Source organism: Marmota flaviventris, chromosome 2, assembly GCF_047511675.1.
Source record: "Marmota flaviventris isolate mMarFla1 chromosome 2, mMarFla1.hap1, whole genome shotgun sequence".
Taxonomy (NCBI): Eukaryota; Metazoa; Chordata; class Mammalia; order Rodentia; family Sciuridae; genus Marmota; species Marmota flaviventris.
The window spans coordinates 115,020,269-115,036,906 of record NC_092499.1 but is presented as its reverse complement, the minus strand read 5'-3'; the positions used below and the strand labels follow the sequence as shown (position 1 = coordinate 115,036,906).

The window sequence follows — 16,638 nt, the reverse complement described above, 5'->3', positions numbered from 1 at the left end:
CCCATTTCCTGAAGTTTGCTGGCTCCCTGATGCCACCACACCTTTGAACCTGATAGAATTCCTTGTTGACCCCAACAGCCTGACTCCGGCATCACCAGGAGAAATCTTCCCTGAGGCCCAGAGGGCTCTAGGCTTCTAAGATGTTCCAGTATAGTCGCTGAGTTGACTTGCCGGTTTGGGGATAAAGGAATGTGTCAGTCCAGACAGCCTTCCAACCTCATCAGGGCCTAATTACCCATACCTGGACCTGGCACCCTGTTAGGTGCTTACTGTGAATTTAAATGAATAAGGCTGTGGGGGATGGGTGTCAGGTCTGACACAGTGGAAAGATCATTTGCTAGTCTGGAGATTTGAATTCCAGTTCTAGCTGTTAATCCATTGGTGCTGAACAAGTTCCTCCTATCAGGGTCCTTATCTTCTCACGTTAAATAAGAGCTTAACTCTGTAATAAATATATATTGAAGGTCAACAATGAGCCAGGCACTGGGATAAGGATTGGAGATTCAGGTGAGCAAAGCAGACAGCCAGATCCCCAGAGCATGTGGTAGCAAGAGAAAGATACTCAACCATCACCTAACTGTAATTACACTCTGTTTTAAGAAGTCCTAATAAAGGGAACTTAAAGCAGGAAATTTAATCTGTCCTGGTGTGGGCTTTCTCAGGCCTGAGGTAGTGGTATTAACTGGAGTATGTAGACAGTATCACAGAGAGAGGATAGCAAGTACAAAGATCTGAAGGGTGAAAAGACACACATTTCTTACTTTAATTGGATATTATAATCCTGAAGTGTAGAAGCGTCAGGTGAAATTGAGTAGGGCTGGGCTTGGAGGCCCACAATTATCTGAAGCAGTTCTATGAAAATACGTGAAGGCCCCTGGCCCTGCATTCTGACTTAAGTATTCCAGAAGACTAGTGATCTGAGTTGAACAGTCCAAGACTTGAACATGCATGCTGTATCCTGTCCATGTTCTGACCTTGAGGGATATCTCCTTGCCCTGTTTCAAAAGAACTAAAAATATCAATGTTCTCTTTAAAGCTGCTCATGATCTCAAAACTGAATTATCCAGGCTTAGTTGCAAAGACAAGGAGATGAGAGAAATGACTTGTAAAGTAATAGAAAAATCAAGGCTGGTCAATGAATCTTACAAAATCATGTGTAGTGGGGACACCTTGTCAGGGTAGAAGAAATTCTGGATTAAGGCAATGAGGTGTCAGGCCCAACTTTATTCTACACTAGCTAGCTCTGTGAACCCAGCAGGTTCCCAACCACTCTGAGCAAGTTTTTTTTTTTTTTTTTTTTTTAACATAAAACAGAGCTAATAAAGTTCCCCCAATATGGTAAAGCTCAGAATGGGAGAACACATAATAAAAATTATTTCTAAACTATAAAGTGTTACACCAAGTCAATCAACTGGATCAGAATTTTATGCATGCTCATTATGGCAGCACATATACCAAAACTGGAACAATTAAGAAATTAGCATGGCCCCTTTCTTTGCAAGGATGACATGCAAATTCATGAAGCACTCCACATTTAAAAACTTTTCTACTATATGCATTCACTAAAAAATTATGGGGAAGAATGACATATTATTCGAATATGTAGCAATACAGATTTGTTTTGCTGCATTATTTTAATTCTTTTAATGAATGTTCATTTCCAAAATGTAGTTTTGAAATTTAAAATGTTTCTCTAAGCCATTTTCAGGGGTGAAAAAAGAGAGAGATTAAAGTTCATAGGCACTTTGGATGGCTACTCACTCCACTGTACAACACATTCAGTGAAAATATATTTTTGTCGTGGTTCTTAGGTAGCTCATTAGTGAGGACAATCCTATAGAACATGAGCCTTTTGTCTGAGCCTGGATGCCTGCTGATACATAGAATCATTAAAGTGTTGAGGGACCAGCTGTGGACCTAGGTATTTTTCTAGTATGGACAGGAGAAATGTGAACATAATTGAGAATGATGGATCTACTTAAAAATGGTTCAGGATACATATAGTTCAGTGGTGGGGAGTTCTTGCCTTGTATGTACAAGGTCCTGTATTTGATTCCAGCACTACAGAAAGGAAAAATGTTTGGTACAGTAGCATATACCTGTAACCAGGATGCCTAGCATGAGCCTTGGCAACTCAGAAAGATCTTATCTCATTATAAAATAAGGGGATATAGCTCAGTGGTAAAGCATCCCCAGGGGTCAATCCTCAGTACTATGGTGGGGGTGAGGGATGGGCAAGGTGTATGCTTGGTGAACAATCAGGAGTATGAAACAATGAGAAACCAAACTTGCTTGATTGGAAAGATAGGATGGGATGGGGGAAGGTTGAGAACCACAAGATTTGGGCCTACAGGACCTCAAGACTCTGGATACATCTGTTTCTTCTATGACATTCACAAAGGACATAACATCAGTGCCAACAAGCACTGATGGACATGTTGACTTACCTCTAGTTCATTCTCAATATGAAGTAGGTATTACCATTTTTCAGAGTAATTTTGAGGCTCAAAACTAAAACAGGTTAAACTTGCTTTTATATCAAGTGAATAAGGGTTATTTTTTATGTGGCTTTCCTAATTTGACTTCAGATTCTTCACTATAAAAGGTCTTTAAAAGCCAAACCACCCAGTGAAGCCACACACACTTTGAGTCTTGCTAGAGTACATTTTGATTGTACTGTTTGGTAGTTACATCCATAGTTTACCACTTCCTCCTTCCTGACATTTGCTGAGTACAAGGAATTCCTAATGTTGTCTCCTCTTCAGCTCTGTGAGTAGTATCAGCATTACAAAGGACACTTCATAGAGGAACCTGGGGCCATGCTGTCCAGAATAAGTTTAAGAGTCAGAGCTAGGTTTTTATCTGTTCACTCAGTAATTTTTAATTTCTACTTCCCCATCTGAAGTGAGCTCTTACCACCTTGAGATAACAGGATACTGGGAATAGTTGTCTTTATAACACAGTCTTCATTGGCCTTTTTAGTATAACATTGTATACCTTTATATTCCTCCCTCCCATTATCCCATTTCAAAGTTCTAAATGGCTTATCATCCCATGTCATTTATCAGATATGCATGGCTATTTTGTTTTGTGGAAAGTATAATGTGGTCACACAAATTACTGCAGGTTTAAAATATAACCAACGCGAGGTGCTGGCTTTCTAGGCTGGCGGTGGTGGTGAGATGACCACCCTCCGAGCCTTCACGTGCGACAACCTGTTTCGCTTCAACATTAACTTGGACCCACTTACAGTACCTCGCCCGCTGGCCACAGTATTTCATTGTTGCAGAAGCACCTGGTGGAGAATTAATGGGTTATATTTTGGGTAAAGCAGAAGGCTCAGTAGCCAGGGAAGAATGGCATGGGCACATCACAGCTCTGTTGCCCCTGAATTTCAACGCCTTGGTTTGGCTGCTAAACTTATGGAGTTATTAGAGGAGATTTCAGAAAAAGATGGATTTTTTTGTTGATCTTTTCTAAGAGTATCTAACCAAATTGCAGTCAACATGTACAAGCAATTGGGCTACAGTGTGTATAGGATGGTCATATAGGACAGTCAGAGTACTATTCAGCCAGCAACGGGGAGCCCGATGAGGATGCTTATGATATGAGGAAGGCACTTTCCAAGCACACAAAGAAATCCATCATACCAGGGCTGGGATTGTGGCTCAGTGGTAGAGCACTTGCCTAGCACAGCACCACATAAAAAAAATAAATATGCAGAGCCAAACTTCAGTAAGGGGCACATTTGGTGACTGCAGTGAACACATGCCGTGCATAGGTCGGGAAAAAAAAACATTAATTAAAAAAAAAAAAGAAGAAAGAAATCCATCATACCATTACCTCATCCTGTGAGGCCTGAAGACATTGAATAACCATAGGCAGTGGTTCTTAGGCAGTTGTTCCAAATAGTTTATGGACAATATTATTTTCACTGGATGATCTTAGAGCACTATTAGGAGAAAAGTAATCATTTAGGTCTTAAAGACTAAGAAAACACAGGATATAAACATATTTTCAATCTTATTTCCATTTAGCAATATCACATGTCTTAAAAGCTGTTTGCTCTAATAAAATTCAATGAAGAAGGCAGCTAGGTCAGAAGGAAGCTTTCCACTATCATGATTCATAATGTCTACTATATGCCGGGAAGAGACTTACTCCAGCCTCTTAAATTCTGTGCCTGAGAACCACTGCTCTCTCTCTATATATATGGTATTGAACTGTTAATTAAAGCTTTAAAAGCATATATGAAATGTATAAATCTAAGATGTATAATAAAATACATTGCTGGGGCTGTGGCTCAAGCGGTAGCGCGCTCGCCTGGCATGCGTGCGGCCCGGGTTCGATCCTCAGCACCACATACAAAGATGTTGTGCCCGCCGATAACTAAAAAATAAAAAAAAAATAATAAAATTCTCTACCTCTCTCTCTTAAAAAAAAAAACATTGTTGATTCTATGAAAAAAATAAAATCTAACCAAACCATAGCCTAATCATTGGTGGCCTATCACTAGTAACCCTTCTTAAAAAAAAAAAATCTCTGCTTCTAACATTTCTGATAGTCTATGTAGTTTCTTTTGGGTAATAACCTCATATTTTGGAAATAATTATTTTCTCAAATGGTTGTAGCACTATACACAAGGGCCATTCATTAGCACTGGGCATCCTGCTTATTACTAGTGACCTCATGTCCTCCTTTATTAAATTGACACGATGTGGGTCTAGGATTATTCATTTTTATATGCCTGGCACTTTGAACAATACTCATGTTTATAAATCTGTTACTGAGTGCCCTAGCACCTTGAAAAATGAATTTCCAGGGGCTGGAGTTCTAGCTCGATGGCAGAGCACTTGCCTAGCATGCGTGAGGCACTGGGTTCAATCCCCAGCACCACATATAAATAAATGAAATAAAGGTATGCTCTCCACCTACAACTACAAAAAAAAAATTTAAAAATAAATAATTTTCTAGCTGAGCATGGAAGTGTATACCTGAAATCCCAGCAGCTCGGGAGGCTGAGGCAGGAGGACTGCGAGTTAAGACAGCCTCAGCACTTAGCAAGACCCTGTGTCTAAATAAATAAAACATAAAATAGGGATGGGATGTAACTCAGTGGCCAAGTGACCAAGTTCAATCCCTGGTTCCAAAAAAAGGAATTTCTATTTATATTACTGTTTAATGGGTGGGGGCTATATTTGTCAGCTTTTCAAAGAGGTCTGAATTCTGGTTTTGCCCGCTTTGAGTAACTGAGGACTTATCTACCCACTTGGTATTTACTAAGGACAAATCCTGTAATCATGAAATTACATAAAAAATCTGGACAAGGCATCTACTCTGATCCTTTTCTCACCCCCAGTGTTCAATATTAGGTGCCTTCCTAGTGTCAGGCTTGTATAAGATTTCCCACTTGGTAATGGTGACAGAGGAAAAAAACCTAGCTCATGTTGTGACTGAAAAGCAAAGGGCAAAAGCCAACATAGCATTACATAAGATTAAATTTGTAGAAATTTCCAAACTATCAGCAAAGTTTAGGTTTTTTTTTTATTATTTAACATGTTAAAAGAATTTAGTCAAAAAGACCAAAACCCATGTCATCATCAGACTCCTCGGATTCTTCTTTCTTTGCTTCCACTTTCTTCTCCTCAGCTGGGGCAGCTGCTGTGGAGGGTGCAGGACCTCCTGCCGGTGCTGCACCAGCTGCTGGAGCAGGCCCACCAGCCCCTACGTTGCAAATGAGGCTCCCAATGTTGACATTGGCCAGGGCCTGCAACACATGGGTAAAGGCTTAGTCCTCTTTTTTGTATAGCACTCATACAGCCAAAAAATAAAAATAAAAGTACTCCCCATTTCAATATAACAGTGACCAATCCCCAATATACTTTTCTTCCTGCTATACTGGAGATTTCCTTTCATTGTCTGCCAGTAACATCTAACTTTTCAACACAAGACTGACTTTTCTCAGAAAAATGCATACTACTATATAAATGACAATACTGTTCAACTTTAAATCTCATACAATATTTACACTGCTGTATAGGTAGAAAGATACAGCTAACTGAACATCTTCCTTTATGAATGAGATAACTGACCCAAAATAATTTGTTGGGAGAAAATTAAAGGTTCATGAAACACTCAAATGAAGATTCTTTCCAGTCCAAATGACTCCCCTTAACAGTGCAGGCTGCTAAGGTAATTTAGGATTTTTATTTACTGGCATAGCTATAACATTTCCAATCTTTCCAAACTCTGTGGAGGACACAGCCCTAAAAGATGCTATTATTAGTTTCACTTGCCAGATATTAAGTAACGTGTACATGTAAGTCAGCCAGTTAAGTTCCTTGGGCAAGAACCTTAGTCATTTCTATCCCAACACAATATGTGTAGTCAATTAAAAGCAACTAAACTACCAAAAAAAAAAAAAACCTTACCACTACACTGTAAGAATTTCCATGGAATAACATGAATATTATTTATCTCATTGAGAGGATTAACTGGTTAAGAATTTTTTTACTATTTCAGAACAAAAGGAATGAGAACACAGTTAAAAACACAAAAGGCGTGCTCATTAGCTCCTAAAGATAGAAACATGTCAAGACACTTAAAGGCGGTACACTGACATGTATACCTGACCTAACAAATTAGTAGGCCGCCCCAAACATTTGTTATCAGCACCTTACCTTTGCAAACAAACCAGGCCAAAAAGGTTCAACATTTACACCAGCTGCTTTAATGAGGGCATTGATTTTATCCTCCTGAAACAAACAAAATGCCAATCCATCAGACAGCAAAGTGTAGGTAAATGTCTCGAAAATACTGCCCAGTTAAACTGAAGTCACTTAAAAACTCATCTTCACAACCAGTTCGGATGTTCTGTCTGTATTTCGTGAATGCTTTTTCTTAAAAGTTTTTTCCTTACATTACGGTTACTACCAGCCAAAGAAAAGCGCACTCGGCGAGCCCATGGCCACAGTTCGCATGCTGGGCCTTGCCCGAGTCACAGACATTTTGTGTCAGGAGACCAGGGAGCGGTCCTGCCCCGCCTCACAGGCCTATTACGACCGAAGGGTTTCAAGGCAAACGGATCACATCTAAAGCAAAAATTTTTGTGTGCGCGTTGGAAGACAAGTGCGGCGCAGAATGCCCAAGCGCCGCAGACAAAGGGATTCTATGGACTGAAAGCCGATGCGCCCAAACGCAGGCACACTCCGGGCCCGCACGTGGCCGAGACCACAGATCGGCCGGCACTGCGCCGGCCATGCTGCAGCAAGATGTCGGCGGCCTGGGCAGGCCTTAAGCACCAGGCCTGTCCACGTGGAGAACTGGGAACCGGTCGTTCTGCCTAATACCGGGGGACGGCGAGGGTGGCCGCGACCCGACCGGAAGAGCTAGGCCTGACCGCCAGGAGGGCGAAACACGGGGCTGTACTCACCGTGACGGTCACCTCGTCATCGTGCAGGATGAGGGCAGAGTAGATGCAGGCCAGCTCGGAAACAGAGGCCATGGTGCTGACTGTCGGGCGCGGTGCTAGTCGCCGGATGAAGTGAGGGCCTCACCCCAACGCGGCCTTAGCTTCTCGGAAGGACCGAGCACCTTGGCGGCACCTGAGGAAAGAAGGTAGCGCGCTTGCGCGAAGTCTCTTATACAGCCGCGCGAACCAATCCGCACCCGCGCTGGGCGGAAGAGGCGGGGACAGGGATTCTTGGAGGAGTCTGCGTGGTCTGTTTCCCAGTGCCTGTTTGGGCAGGCTTCCTTGATTTGTGGGGAGCGTAGAGCTCGCGGACGTTAGGAAAAGTTCACTTAGGGAAACCCGCCCTGGTACTATAGAGCCTAGGCTCCTTGGCTTGGCAGAGCTCTACAATATTTCTATGACGCTATTTGGACAATCACTTAATTATGTCTCCAGCCTACTCCAGCCAGTAGTGATCTACAGGGCAAGAGCTATCTGACTTTCGGGAGGTCCAGGGACTTAACCCATCTTTCTGATAAACTAGATAAATATAGGAAGAAAGGATCAAAAAAAAAAAAAAAATATTAGACCGAATCCAGAACTGAATATAAAAATGTAGGATATCACGACTAAACAGAGTAGTTCATCGTAAGAAAACCTAAAAATAAATCACAGAGGAAAATCTATATAGAGAATTCTTACAGATTTAAGAAACCACTTGATAAATAACTATTCACATAGACACTTAGAAAACTGGAATACAAGTTAACTTCCATATCTTGATAAAGGGTATCTTCCAAAATCCTTAAGCGAACACCATACTTAATAGTGAAATATTCTTGGGCTGTGGATATAGCTCAGTAGAGTGATTGCCTGGCATGCACAAGGCCTTGGGTTCAATCCCCTGTACCACCAAAAAAAAGAAAAAGAAAAATACTCAAATGTTCTTTTCAAAATCAGGAACAAACATGCCTTGTTTCTATTTCAGTTTCTGTTTAAAGTTTAGACATCTCTGTAAGACAAGAAAAAAGTATGAAATTTTGAAAGGTATGGACTGTCATTATTCATTGATAATATGTTTACCCTGAAATTCCAAGAGCCCATGGACATACAGTTCAAACTTTTAAGTAAATGAACAAAGTTGCTAGATTCAAGATTGATATACCAAACCCATAATTCCTGTACTCAGTCAATTGTAAGATGCAATATTAAAAAATATGCCTCTGCTTATAGTGGAGCTTACTGGTAGAGTGCTTGCCCAACATGTGGAAGGCCCTGAGTTTCATCCCCAGCATGGAAAAAAAAAAAAAAAAAAAAAACCTTACATAATAACAATAAAAACAAAGTGAATTCTAGAAATAAGTCTTAACAAGATGTGAGTGACTTTTTTTCTTTTTTGCATGCTAAGTAAGCATTTTACCACAGAGCTGTACCCCACAGCTGTGACCAGTATTTTTAAACTCATAAAACTTTCTGCAATATCAAAGGCAACTTAGAGCAATATGCAATGTTCACATATAAGACCCTAAAGTGAATAATTCTTGCCAATTAAATCAAAATTAAATTGCAATCAAAATTTTATTAGGGGTTTCAATAGAATTTAACGGGATGGTCAGACATGGCAGCACACACTGTAATCCCAGCAACTGGGAAGGCTGAGGCAGGGGGACAGCCAAGTTGAAGGCTACCATGGGTAATTTAGAAAACCCCCTCTCAAAAAGACTGGGGATATAGCTCAGTGGTATAGAGAGCTTACCTAGCATGAGTGAGGCCCTGGGTTTAATCCCCAGTATTGCATATAAGAAAGAAAAATCCTTTTTTGTTGTTGTTGTTTAAGACAGGGTCTTGCCAAGTTGCTGATGCTGGGCTTGAATTTGCAATCCTCCTGCCTGAGCCTCCTGAGCACTGGAATTATAGGTGTACTCTACCATGCCCAGCCTTAAATCTTTTTAATTTTATTTGTTTAATTTGTTCCTTTTAGATATACATGACAGTAGAGTGTATTTTGACATATTATACATAACTTATTCTAATTAGGATCCCATTCTTCTGGTTGTACATAATATAGAGTTTCACTGGTTGTGTATTTGTATATGATGGTCAGAAAGTTAGGTCTAATTCATTCTAATTTCTTTCTTATTCCCATTCTCCCTGCCTTCCCTTCATTCCCCTTTGTCTAATACAATGAACTTCTGTTCTTCTGTCCTCCACTCCTTGTTGTCTGTTAGCATCTGCATATCAGAGAGAACATTCAGCCCTTGTGTTTGGGGATTGGCTTATTTCACTTAGCATCTTAGCATAATGGTCTCCAGTTCTGTCTATTTACCAGCAAATGCCAAATTTCATTTTTCTTTATGGATGGGGAATATATATATATATATATATATATATATATATATATATATATATATATAACATTTTCTTTATGCATTCATCTGTTGAAGGACCCCTAGATTGGCTCCATAACTTAGCTATTGTGAATGATGTGACATTGATGCGATTGCATCACTGTACTACGCTGATTTTAAGTGTTTTGGGTATATACTGAGGAGTGGGATAAACTGGGTCAAATGGTGGTTCCATTCCAAATTTTTTGAGGAATCTTCATACTGCTTTCCAGAATTTTCAGTCCCATCAGCAATGTATGAGTGTACCTTTTCCTGCACATCCTCTCCAACAATTATTGTAACTTGTCTTCCTTTTTTATTATTATTATTACTTGTATTCTTGGTAATTGTGAGATGGAATCTCAGTTTAATTTGCATATCTCTAATTACTAGAGATGTTGAACATTTTTTTTTCATGTATTTGTTGACCACTCATATTTCTTCTTCTGTGAAATGCCTGTTCAATTTCTTTGCCCATTTATTTATTGGGTTATTTGTTGTTGTTTTTGGTGTTCTTTTGAGTTTTTTTTTTTTTTTTTTTTTTTTTTTTTTTTTTGTATATCCTGGAGATTAATGCTCTGAGATGCAGGTGGCAAAGATTCCTCTCTGAATTCCTGTTTCCTTTGCTGTGAAGAAGCTTTTTAGTTTGATTCCATCTGGTTTATTGATTCTTGATTTTACTTCTTATGCTTTAGGAGTCTTGTTAATGAAGTCAGTTCCTAAGCCAACACAATGGGCAGTTGGGCCTATATTTTCTTCTAGTAGGTGCAGGATCTCTGGTCTAATACCTAGGTCCTTGATCTACTTTGAGTTTTGTGCAGGGAGAGAGAGGGGTTCAATCTCATTCTGCTACATATGGATTTCCAGTGTTCCCAGCACCATTTGTTGAAGAGGCTATCTTTCCTCCAATATGTTTATGGCATCTTTGTCTAGTATGAGATAATTGTAGTTAAGTGGGTTTGTCTGTATGTCTTCTATTCTGTTCCATTGGTCTTCATGTCTGTTTTAGTGCCAATGCCATGCCTTTTTTGTTACTATATCTCTGAAGTATAACTTAAGGTCTGATATTGTGATGCCTCCTGCTTCACTTTTCTCACTAAGGATTGCTTTGGCTATTCTGGGCCTCTTATTTTTTCAGAGGGATTTCATGACTGATTTTCTATTTCTATGAAGAATGTCATTGGAATTTTGATGGGAATTGCTTAAATTCTGTGTAGCACTTTTGGTAGTATGGCCATTTTGTCAATATTGATGCTGCCTATCCAAGAGCATGGGAGATATTTCTATCTTCTAAGGTCTTCAATTTATTTATTTTTTTAGTCATAGATGAACACAATACCTTCATTTCCTTTATTTTTATGTGGTGCTGAGGATCAAACCCAGTACCTCACACATGGTAGGCAAGTGCTCTACCACTGAGCCACAAACCCAGCCCTTCAATTTCTTTCTTCTCTAGTTTTAATTGTAGAGGTCTTTCACCTCTTTCATTAGATTGATTCCCAAGTATTTCATTATTTTTTTAGGCTGTTGTGAATGGAATAGTTTTGCTCTTTCTTTCAGTTGATTCATCATGGGGTATAGGAATGCAATTGATTTATGGGTGTTAATTTTATATCCTGCTATTTTCCAGCCTTAAATTTTAATGGAAGGGTCAAAAGCCAATAATATCCAAGAGACTTTTTTTAAGTAATAAAGGAAGGTTTACTTAAATTAAGTCCATTCGGGGCACAAATTTCAACTTGCCCCTGCATTCCTTGTGCCCAGATGCCTGGCACATAGAAGGCACACATGTACATACATACTGGATACATTTTTAAAAGAATAGAGCAGAGAACCAACAAATACGCTCTCAGATATGACTTGGTAATATCAGAAGTATAGCTTTACAAATCTAAGGCTTTTCAAAAAATTGTTAACAATTATGTAGCTCAGTGGTAGAGCACTTGGCTGGCACATGCAAGGCCCTGGGTTAGATTCCCAGCACCACAAAAAAATTAGCCACAACCAAAATGAAAAAAAAAAAAAAAAAGTTATAGATTGGGAGATGTCAAGCTTAAAATGTTAAAAAAATAAAGTACTCTACACCATAAGAAAAAAGAACTTAACTAGTTACAATGCAGACACCAGGAAACAATTCACCAAAACCAAGCCAGTCACTTTGACACAGACAAGGTCAAGCCAATCAGGAGATACACATTAAATTTTGGAAGTTAGCCATTTTGTCAATATTAATGCTGCTTATCCAAGAACATGGGAAAATGTCCATCTTCTACGGTCTTTTCTTTTCACAAATATCAAATCTGCAGAAATTACTGATGACATCTAATGTACAAGTATAAGGGAATTTATGTTGTGTTAATGGACATTCAAATTGCCAAATCACTTTAAGGAGCAAATTTTCAAATTTTGGTTAAGGCTGAATATATGCATGGCCTAAACCCAGCTGTTCCAGTTGTGGTTTCTATATTAGAAACACTCTGAATAATATGCACAAGGGTACACATTGTGTGCAAGGCTATTCACTGCAGCACAACATATATAAGGAAAATTGGAAACATTCCCAGAAGGAATAAAGTGTGGAATAACATTAAACAGTGAATTTAAGATGTGTCAATGTAAAATCAGTGATAAAGCAAGTTGAACAAGGAGTCCAATTATGCCTACCTCAATCCCTATGTGACTTTTCTTGGAGCATTCTGCTGGTGTGGACCTATTCCCTTAACTGCTCTTGGGTTGTACAAATAATTATTTAAATGTTTGGAAATGGAAAACACTAAATTTTCAACTAAAATTAACCATCTAAAGCTAAGAAATTTTTATTTGTGCTACTGTATCAAGACAATTAGCATAGTTATGTTGAGAGCTTTAATATCAGACTTGGGCTTACCGAAATGGAGTCAGGCTACTGAGCAAATAACTTCATCTATAAATTAAAACACTTTTTCAGGGTATCAGACAATGATCACCCAACTAATCATAGCTAATCCTCAAAACTATGTAAGAGTTCTATGTAAGCAAAATATTGATTGCCTAAGTAGTTCTCAAACCATGTTTCTTGCTTAAATGTCTAGAACATACTTAATATGAACATATTAGTTATCACAAATGGTATTGACCACTTAATTTCAAATTATTTTCTGCTTTCCAGTACTTTATTTCCACTCATGTCATAAATGATGAGTGTCAGGTAAATACAAGTCACTGTGCTAGGTGTTAGGAATGTGTTGAATGAATAACCACCATACAACCTTGTATTTCTCAGTGCCTTTTATTTCAGTTCTTTTGACTTATCTGTCAGAAAGTGAATATATATACATACAAAATTGTAGACAACTTTTTAAAATGGTTTTATTGATAGCCAGTCACTGACATCTTTATTCTGAAAGTCTGAATTGTCCAGTATGTCTAAAGTGCATTCTTGCAGCTAATAAATAGCAGCATTTGTTTTGCTTATAAAACCTTTAAGAAATACTCAGACCACAGCTGAAAAAGATCAGAATAAAAAATAAAGTATGGTCTAGATATATTCTTCCTTAATTACCCAAGACAAACACTTGCTTGAATTAGAGTTCATAAGTATACAAGAAATGTACAAAAAAAATAGTATTATAAAAAGAGTTCATACAGCCATGAGAAAATGGAGGGGGGGTCTTCTATTAATATTAAATATGGCAAGGTATTTAATATACAAAGTTTGCTGAATCAGAGGTCTTTGGATCCAAAGGGGAAACTTTGTTCTAGGCCAGTGTATGATATAGCTGAGGTCTGTGACGTTCCACAAAGCTGGAATTCTACAAGATGTCTCAAGACTGCTTCTGGCATGGCTTTGAAATTACCAACACAAATGACAATGTTCTTTTACTACTGGGACCGTCAGTTCATGGCTTCTTGCGCCTAAAACATAAAAACCAGCATTTAGTGTTGAATTTTGCAATTAGTTACACATGTATGACAAACAAATCTTAAAAAAAAATTCAAGTCCTTCTGAGAAAGCAGTTATTATAGAAAACAGGATTTCCCATCCTTACCCTGTTGAAACAATTTTTCAAATTGCCTTAGGAACCCAAGGGTTATAAATGTTATAAAGATAGATATTTGTAAAGAAGGGGTTTTACTAAAATAGGAGAAAAGAATAGGTCAGATTCCCTAGGAAATATTTGATAGAAGAGGAAAGAGTGATTGTTTTCTACCATGAATTTGGGCCTTTCATTTAATTTATTTATTCGTGAACACTCACTCCTATTATGAAGAGCAAGAAGCCAGCCAGGAAAGAAAACCACACAAAGCCATTATCCCCAACTAAAGTCTTCAGTCCTTCCTCCTCCCAGGTGCTCAGTTCAGCCTCAGAAAGCTTTAGGAGCAGTGGTAGAATACGAACAAGAGTCACCGGTCTCCTATCACCTCCTGCCCTTGCCGCTCTAATGGTGTCAATAGCCCTCTCAGGTGCTCAGCATGCTGATGCCTACTGCAGGCTGCCAAGAAGACCCACACAATCCCAAGAGAAACTCAAATCCACATCTGCTCTTGAAACCAAGGGGACTGTTAGGAGGGTGCTGAGGTGGAAATTCTAGCAGAGGAGGACACAGAGCAGGGCCAGCCACAGTGCTCACTTAGGCTGCGCGTGATGCTGATATCCAGGTCCCAGCTGAGATCCTGCTCTCATCTCCACAGCCACGGAACACTGAAAGGAAAGTGACAAAAGAGGAAAAGGTTAGCTCCTCTTAACAGTCTATAAACATACCTGTTTAGATGGGCTCTCCAAGGTGAAAGCCAACATTACTCTCTAGTTCAGCAAAGACATTTGGATTAGACAGAGACACAGACACACACTTGAGATTACTTCTGGCATAGGCCACAAATACTGGGAGCTGGAAAGTCTTCAAAGGTTCTCCAGGTAACTTCCTCTCATTTTAGATAAGAGGAGTTCTTGAGAAGTCAGTGGCCAGAGTGACAGCATGGCCTCCTCCTTCCTTCCCTCTCCTGAGGGATAACAGTCAAGAAGGAACACCTGACAAGCTGCTTCTAAGGAAACTCCCATCCATCTGCCGTTATTCCCAAGTGATACTCTTCGGCTCAATGTTTTTTGTTGTTTTGTTTTGAGGTGGAGTCTTGCTATGTTGCCCAGGCTGCAATCCTCCTGTCTCAGCCTTCTGGGTAGCTTGGATTATAAGCACGCACCACCATGCTTGGCTCCTTTGGCTTGATTCTTTCCTTTCTTTTTCTTTTTTATTTTTTTGCTGGTACTGGGAATTGAACCCAGGGTGCTCTACCACTGAGCTATAATCCCAAACCTTTTATTTTAAGACAGAGTCTCACTAAGCTGCCAAGACTGGCCTTGGATTTGTGGTGATCTTGCTTCAGCTTCCCAAGTAGCAGAGATTATAGGTGTGCAACATCACGCCTGCCTTGGCCTGATCTTTAACTCTTATCCCCCTATACTGAAAACTGGGGTTCTGAACTGAAAGCTCTAGTAAGACCAGAACTAAAGAAATGCAAATGCCCTGCAAATGTGTTAGGAACAGGCCTCTAGGCTATACTGGCAACAGGATATGGTGCCTCAGCATCTTCTCAGAGCATAGAGCTATAGTTGCAGAGTTTAAAACATGACATGCCTAATTTTTAGCAAGCAAATATTTAATTTTTACCCCTACCCTTGTTTCTACATCGGTCCATTCAGACTCTGTACCATCTGGTTGGGCAGGTGCTACTGTGGACGATCTTCGTTTTCGACTACTAAAAAAGGGGAAACATGATGCAACAATTATTTTTGCATCTAAGAACAAGAAAAATATTAGAAATAGGGAAAACCATCTATACCCCTTTTGAGAATTAATGATAAACTTCACAGGATATTCTGTCCATCAAGAATGAGCAGCTAAGCAAACAACAGCCCTTTAAAGAGACATCATTGGTGATCACTCACCCACTTGGTGATTCTTGTTTCAAGGTCTCAATCTCAGTAAACTGAACAGATTGTCCACCACCCCTTGTTTTATAAACATCTCCCTAAAGCCAAGAGAAAAGGTCACTATTATACTTTGATACATCCAAACCATAAACACACATGTATAATGGAAACTCCCACCCACAAACAGATGGAATGCTGAATCTATACTAATCAAAACATTAGAAATTTGAATATATCTCTCATTTTAAGAAGTACAATATGATCAATAACATTCATAGTTGTGGGGGAAAAAGTTATTTTTTACTTATATTTTAAAACCTAAACTTTACCAAAGATCAAGAAATCTGTCAGGAATTTTTACATGTTCTTAGACAGTGAATTTTCTCCTCTGGTGTGCCCTCTATCCACACAAAGTACAATCTTATTTGTAACTACCCTCTAAACTGAATTTGAGATGAAAAGCTTTTCCCTCACAGTCTTGTCTTTTCCTTCCCTAATTATTCACTGACTCCATGATCAAAGAAAAATTCTCTTACAAGTGGGCAAGTCTCTTTCTGGGAAAGGGCTTTAAGTAGCTCAATATTGAGTAATTTTCACAAGTCAAATTTTATTGTAGGTTTTTTTTTTTAATCTTGAACTGACAGCAAAGGTAAGAGTTTGTCATTTAGGTTTACTTTTTTGTATAAGTTAAAAGCTAAATATAAAGTATATTATGGATCTGGAATTCTAAGAAACCCAAGAATCTATGCCTGTTTAATCAGATTTAGTCCCAGTTTAGCAGATTTGTAACCTAAGCAGTTAATTTTCTGCTAATAAAAAAGTTACATCAGATGCCCACTAATGTTTCAATTGACACAGACTGTGACATCAAGGGAGTAAAAGAGCAAATAGTT

The 16,638-nt window shown here is 39.0% G+C and overlaps 2 protein-coding genes, 1 non-coding gene and 1 pseudogene across 4 annotated transcripts in view; 2 read left to right on the top strand and 2 right to left on the bottom strand.

The window, feature by feature from the left end:
- Nucleotides 1–1,430: 1,430 nt before the first annotated feature.
- LOC114085148 (U6 spliceosomal RNA) lies at nt 1,431–1,538 on the top strand. Its single transcript, XR_003581431.1, has one exon. It is a non-coding gene; the product is annotated as a U6 spliceosomal RNA (small nuclear RNA).
- A 1,644-nt stretch (nt 1,539–3,182) lies between these two features.
- On the top strand, nt 3,183–3,984 carry LOC114084998 (N-alpha-acetyltransferase 20-like; annotated as a pseudogene).
- A 1,542-nt stretch (nt 3,985–5,526) lies between these two features.
- On the bottom strand, nt 5,527–7,625 carry Rplp1 (ribosomal protein lateral stalk subunit P1). Its single transcript, XM_027925767.3, has 3 exons — nt 7,433–7,625; nt 6,681–6,755; nt 5,527–5,767 (listed from the first exon to the last, which is right to left on the bottom strand). The coding sequence occupies exons 1-3, from the start codon at nt 7,502–7,504 to the stop codon at nt 5,570–5,572; spliced, it is 345 nt and encodes a 114-aa protein (XP_027781568.1). The 5' UTR covers nt 7,505–7,625; the 3' UTR covers nt 5,527–5,569.
- Nucleotides 7,626–13,108: 5,483 nt separating this feature from the next.
- Kif23 (kinesin family member 23) overlaps nt 13,109–16,638 on the bottom strand; it is a 28,044-nt gene continuing 24,514 nt past the window's right edge. For both annotated transcript variants that reach the window (XM_027925984.3, XM_071607336.1), the window contains 4 exons: nt 15,761–15,843; nt 15,489–15,570; nt 14,448–14,518; nt 13,109–13,731 (listed from right to left, as the gene is read on the bottom strand). In XM_027925984.3, coding sequence (XP_027781785.2) covers nt 13,716–13,731; nt 14,448–14,518; nt 15,489–15,570; nt 15,761–15,843 — 252 coding nt within the window. In that variant the 3' untranslated portion in view covers nt 13,109–13,715. The remainder of the gene's footprint in view (nt 13,732–14,447; nt 14,519–15,488; nt 15,571–15,760; nt 15,844–16,638) is intronic.